Source organism: Cebidichthys violaceus, unplaced genomic scaffold (genome assembly GCF_023349555.1).
Source record: "Cebidichthys violaceus isolate CVI_PGR_0920_01 unplaced genomic scaffold, fCebVio1.0.p SCAF_28, whole genome shotgun sequence".
NCBI lineage: Eukaryota > Metazoa > Chordata > Actinopteri > Perciformes > Stichaeidae > Cebidichthys > Cebidichthys violaceus.
In genome coordinates this window covers 330,960-337,622 of record NW_027176461.1, presented here as the reverse complement: position 1 = coordinate 337,622, position 6,663 = coordinate 330,960, and the positions used below count along the sequence as shown (strand labels likewise).

The window sequence follows — 6,663 nt, the reverse complement described above, 5'->3', positions numbered from 1 at the left end:
CCATTTAATTGTTTATTATACTTTATGTGGCTATTAATCTGAATCTGCAAAGTTATCAAATAAATGTAGTGGAGTACAAAGTTGCCATAGTGGAGTAGAAATATGAAGTAGCAGAAAATGTAAATACTCAAGTACTTGTAACCTACTTGAGTGATTGTACTTCCATCACTGTTAACCTCCTTGGAAACATTTTACTGGTTACCTCATCCTGCTCCACTATCCTGTACCCAACCGCCTGAGACTGTAATAAGAAAATAAATGAATAATAATGATGATAGTAAAATTATCACTTTGATAAGACCATATTGATTACTTTAAATAGAGGAAAATTGCATTCCTCATAATAGACTTACTTAAAAAACCTCTAAAAAAGGGGAAGAGTTTCGATTAATTCTTAAATTCCAGTGTCCCAATGTGATGTTGTCTACACTCGAACAGACTCCACGCAAGCCGCTCCCACTGTTAGAAAAAAAGAAAAAAGAAAACGTTTCGGTTACTATTTCCCCTGTGCTATAAATACGGGAACGCAGCGCACATCTGCACCTCAGAGCAAGGAGTGGTCAGTCAGAGCTAACAGGTGGGCCCGTCGCTACAGCTGCAGTCGCACTTCATCCACAGGATACCTACCGCGTTTTCTCTCCGGTAAACTAACACATACAGCTGCAAAATGCCAAAGTGCCCAAAGTGCCAGAAGGAGGTTTACTTCGGTAAGATCTGTTCTCTTGTTTTCGTTTCTACATGCAGGATGTCGTGTTTCCTGGTTAATGAGATGTTGGCGGCTTTTCTGCACAAATCAGGAAACAGCAGATTTACAATATTTTAAATAACACGTGAAGGACTTAAATAGAAAATAAATAATAAATGATGCATTGAATTGAATTGTGCAAGTGCAGAAGTATTATCAGTCAAATTAAAGTATCCAAAGTACGTGTGCAGAATGGCTCCTGTCATTGTCATATTATTGCATCATTATTAATGCTGCTGCAACAACAGTATTTGATGTAGTTGGTAAAAGTGGAGCTGATTTTAACTGCTCATTTAATAAAAAATGCATCATATCACATACATATACTAATCTTTTGTATGTAAAATCACAACTTGCAAAGAAATCATTAACTATCTTTGTGAAATAAATGTATTTAAGTAAAGAGTACAATATGTCCCTGTGAAAGTTTGTGTAGTATAAGTTGAAATATGAATATTTATTTACCTAAATATATATTAATAGGCTGTATAAGTTAAATACTTCAAAATTGGGCCGAATTACAGTACTTGAGTAGATGTACATGGTTACTTTCCACCACTTAGAATACAAGGGCCATTGTGCATATTGAGTACTTTTGAAACTTAAATTACTTTTTCATGATAATACTTGTGCACTTTTGCAAAAGTAATTACAATTGAGGAATTGTAATGGAGTGTTTTTTGGATTATAACTTAAGTTAATGATCTCAATGCTTCTTCCACCACTGATGCTTAGGATGTAAAATATAAATCTGAAGAGTAACCATAGAGTTAAAAGTACAATAATGACTTGCTCAATCTCTGTCAGTCTACCCTCTTAGTTGTTTACATTTATTTATACGTGTACATTTGTGCACATTAGAGATGTATAGCCTCAAAAGGCCACTGCACTCTGGAAGCTTTCTTGTTATCAAGTTACTTTGGATAGATAAGATCTGTGCTCCCTGAAATTGAATTGTCTTTCCTGCTGTCTGATGAGCTGGATGAATAATGACCCGATGCAGCGGAGGAAGCCGGCTCCGTCCCTGCAGGTCTGTCTCATGAGTATACCATCAAAGCAGGGAGCTATTACTGCATCCAGGGAGGACAGGGACAGCTCCATTTTATTTGTGACTTAATCCATTTACCACATTGTCTGCAGCTCAGTAGTGCAACGGAGTAAATCTTCTCCGGGGAGACGCTCAGAGGCTGAGGGCCAATGCAGAATACAAAGCCAAGTCTTTGGACTGTCAGTCAGATGAATTGACCGTGCGACTGGGGAGCCAGGCTTCCTATTCTTCCTTGTCATGGATAAACCTTCCCCATCTGGCCAAAACAAGCAAACCAATGTGTTTCGTCCAGAACAAGCCAACCAAAGAAAATATGCACTTTTCCAATATAGCTGAGATTAAATGTAGCCTGGAACAAAGCTTTGCATTCTTTGTATGGAAGCAGAGTCGCATCATTATCCTGAACTGTCTGCATCAGTTTCTCCCCCAAACCTCCTCTATAAGTTCCATGTCTCACCCCTGTCACCCTACATCGCACCTCACTGCTCCACTCTCCCATCCTCTCTCTCTCTCTCTTTGTCTCTCTCTCTCTATCTCTTTTGCATCTCATCTGTCTTAATGTTTCTAAGCTCTCAGATGGAAACAATCAGGCTACTGCTGCCTCACTAAATGATGAGGGGGGAACTTGGTCCAGGTCCAGAAGCACAAAGAGCACAAGACAAAAAAAAAAGTACAGTGCTCATGCACCGTAGGACTTTGAATAAGCGCTGGAAACAAAGAAGCTAACGTGTTGAGTGTTATTTGTGCAGAGATTGTGCAGGAAGTTATCAAAAAAACATACATTATCTTACTTAGTGAGCTTTAGAGGTGCTTCTAGGCAGATCTTTATTGCCTTTGGATAGAGCCAGGCTAGCTGTTTTCCTCTGTTTTCAGTCTTTTTGCTAAGCTAATTGGCTGCTGGCGGTAGCTTCATATTAAGCATGAGAGTGGTATGAATCTCCTCATCCAACTCTTGTCCAGAAAAAGAATAAATGCCTAACCAATAAAGACAGTATTACAGATTATTATTGTATTTAAGTTCATCCGTCATCCGTTTTAGCTTGACAAACTGTTATACAACCACTCTATGAATCTTTTTTAGGATGGAATGAAGATTTGTGTCTGGTTGTGTATACTGGATTGCCTCCATAAAGTTCCAGACAGGGCGAGTTGATGCAGAGAACAGATCTGACTATTTCTTATGTCTCTAATGGCCCCATTTACTCTCTTATCGTCAGGTAAAACCTGTGCACAAATAAAGTGTGCAACAACATTACATGGGTGTCAACGCACCTGATCAGGATCTCCGGGCTACTGCTTGTATTGACAAGAACTCACTGTTTGCTCAGTCCACTAATTATTTAGTTATTTTAATCGAAATACAGTAATTATTTCGGGTCAAACAAGCTCCCCCACATTTTGTTGAAATGTTTTCATGCAACTGCCTTGAGAGGCTGACCTCGCCCTGGAGCACTTTCCCCGTTTCCGCTGCACATTACATAATCTCATGTGACATCGGGTTATTTTTAGGGAGGAAGTATGTCATATCCTGATTTTGTGGGAAGCTTTGGAGATCAGTGGGCTTCACCTGCGTTATTTGTTCATACATCTGCAGTCATTTTTGTATATCTTTTATGGGTTGGTTTTTTTTTCAGAAAATCTGCAGATGTCAATCAAGTTCTGTGCTGCTCACGAGTTACGACATGTTTGGTAGAAACAGCCTCAGTTTATGATAACACATCCTCCAGTTCAGCATTTCCTGTGCATTCACTGTAGCCTTTTTTTCATCTTTGCATATTCTTGGCCAGATTCTTGCTCTTAATCATTTGACAAATCTCAAAAGTTAACTCCATCTTGTCCATCTGGCTCCTCCCCACTTTTACAGTCCTCCTGATGGGTGTTTGTGCAGATCAGCCCTGCAGATAAAGACGGTCTTTATTAGAGTTTATGAGGGAGGATAGATTCCTCAGGGACACTCAGACCTCTTTTCTCCTCCAGCACCCCACCCAAACAATGTCCTCGAAGTTATCTGCAACGGCATGATCTAAAACTGATATTGTGACCCTTTGACACTTCCATCTCCTCTTCAGACTACAGTGGCTCTCTATGTGCTGGACGTTTAAGGCTCATTTTGTGGTTTATGTGTGTTTGGCAGCCGAGAGGGTGACATCGCTGGGCAAGGACTGGCACAGGCCCTGTCTGAAGTGTGAGAAGTGCGGCAAGACACTGTCAGCTGGCTCACATGCAGAGGTACATACAAGAATATCCTGCAATCTTTAATAATGTGCACAGGGTTTGCTTTGCAAATCTGAATCCACTATTAAATCCCCGCTCTGCTATTGATTTTACAGGTTTAACTTTCAACACTTTTAATCAATAAATGTTATAAATATGCTAATATTCAAGAAGTAACCTCAAATATTGACTTTGAATTTTAGGCTTACTAAGAGTTTATATATTTGTTACTTGGCTAATGATGGGGGAAGAACAAGCACTAAGAGATTTAGATATTATCGCATTTTAGAAATATTTTACAGAATCTCATATATCGCTCTGATGGCTACAATCAAGTGCACTTCAAGATGATGGATGGAGTTTGCTAGTTGCCCAAAAATCATAATTGATTGGATAAATGTATGTATACACCCCTGAGTGAGGAACCTTTAGAGGAAGAGAAAAAAGAGGGGTTTGATTTGAAGCACTTTTTAATTGGACATATATTTAGCATACAAGTATATATAATATAAGAGAAAAATTATCAATTAACACAGACATACATTAGTTGCTTTAACATGTTTTTAAATGTTTTTTGTAGTTTTTACAAGTAATAAACAATTGTTGGTCATACATTAATCATACTCAAAAAGGTTGCATATTGGAGAGGACAGAATAATGTGCACAGATAAGAAGCATGACCGCCTCTAAAAGACTAAAATAGACTTATTTTTATGTATTATATCAATGCTTAGTTCATGTCTATTCCCAGTTTTTGCTGTGCTAATACAACTCTGCCTCTTACAGCATGAAGGCAAGCCATACTGCCACAAACCCTGCTACGGTGCACTGTTTGGACCTGGAGGTAAGCATGTTCACCTCAGTCACCTTTAATCGTAAGACTCTCGGCTCTGTGTGAGGACGATGTTCTGTGTCTGATAGTGTCAAGGCTGTAAACGGTCCTATAAAACCACACACTGTCACCGGATGGGATCACACACACCCAATAAACCAGTCCTTACATAATTGGTAACATTTTGTTAAACTCTAATCTTGCGTGAAAGAATAAATTCTCTCTCAGATATTCAAAGTAAAAGTCAAAGATTTTGAATGTTAGTGTTATTTCACTGATGTAATTCCTTCCTGTCTCTTTCCTCCCAGGATTTGGTCATGGTGGAACCGAGAGCCACAAGTATTAATAGACAGGTAGGGTGCGCACATTCATTGTTCATTCATTTGCTTGTTCATCTCATACATTTTCATACTATTTGTTAAGACAAACAGACCTTGACTCTAAGCAAATCCCTTCTTGTACTTTGCCCCGCATGCCTCATGCGTGTTTTCCTCTGCTTCATCATCAGGTTCATTGTTGCCTGGAAACTAGATTGAAGAAGCCAGCACTGCTCCCGAGTCCCAATAAAAACCGGCAAACAAACTGTGCTCTCATTCAGAAGAAACATTTTGTGTGTGTGTGTTTTTATTTTATTGTTGTTTTTACTTCTGGTTTCTGAAGATGATTGTGTATCATTCCCATGATATAGTAATGAAGTGGTTGTCCTCTAGTCTCTTCCTGTTCTTAAGGACATTCTGATTAAACTTTTTCAATTTGTGTCATTCTTCATCTTTATTGTATTTTTATTTTCTCTGCGGTCTTTGTATGAAACACCTTTGCAGTAGAGCAATTTCTTTGCCGATGACGACGTTCAAGTCACATGCATCTAGTGCCAATGTGTAATTGAATCTACATTTTTTTCAACCCATGACATATGGAGATTTCTAACAAAACAGTCTCTCTGCTAAAAAAAACACATGACTACTTCACTTCTACTGACATAAATATGACTGCCCCAAGTTTTGAGACCCTTAAACCCATGAGCTTTATGTTGTCTGGTTACATAATCCTTCTAACTTTATCACATCAGATTCAATTCAAAGTTATGCAGTAATATGAGTTTTGAACTCAATACTAAATTTCAATTTAGAGGACGATACAATTTGCATGATTTATACCTGACCATAAACAAAGTAGTACAAATCTGCTTAATGTTTTGGAGCTTTTAGTCAAATTGCATGTCTTAAAAACTAGATGAATTAGAATATGTCAGTTTAGAGAGACAGGAAACGCAGGACGAGTGAGGGGTTATGACATAAGCAGGACACCCATTTTCGATTTCTTTTTAATTGAATTCATTTAGGAATTTGTGAAATCACACCAATCTACAATCCACATAACATGACAAAGTGAGAAAACTTATTTCTAACATGCTCCCAAGTTGTTAAAAGACGGGCATAAAACATGCGACAACAGAATCTTAAAAACAAAACTACGTCAGTGTAAACTAAACCAAAATCAATAGCCACATCAATACAACTAAATACAACAAATACAGATCAATAGCTCAACTAGAATGACACTGAATGACAAAAACAAAATTCACTTAAAGCATCACATTAACACATACAGGCCCCGATGTTATAACCATGTTAAGTATGGAGGTTGAAAGTTTATTCTTGTTCTTGAAAACAGTGCTGGACAAAAATAAAAATGTGTATATTGGGCAATATACACATTTGGGCAAACTCCATCTGTGGGATTATTTTGCCAACTATTTTTCGAAGGTCAGGGAATTAACTTTAAATCTCAATAGCAGTAATGTTTGATTTGGTTGATGCTGCT

The 6,663-nt window shown here is 38.0% G+C and overlaps 1 protein-coding gene across 1 annotated transcript; it reads left to right on the top strand.

Annotated features, from left to right (window-relative positions):
- The first annotated feature begins 532 nt into the window (after positions 1 to 532).
- Positions 533 to 5,595, top strand: crip1 (cysteine-rich protein 1). The gene is made up of 5 exons (XM_068721802.1): positions 533 to 707; positions 3,928 to 4,022; positions 4,794 to 4,851; positions 5,148 to 5,192; positions 5,348 to 5,595. The coding sequence occupies exons 1-4, from the start codon at positions 668 to 670 to the stop codon at positions 5,183 to 5,185; spliced, it is 231 nt and encodes a 76-aa protein (XP_068577903.1). The 5' UTR covers positions 533 to 667; the 3' UTR covers positions 5,186 to 5,192; positions 5,348 to 5,595.
- Positions 5,596 to 6,663: the final 1,068 nt, after the last annotated feature.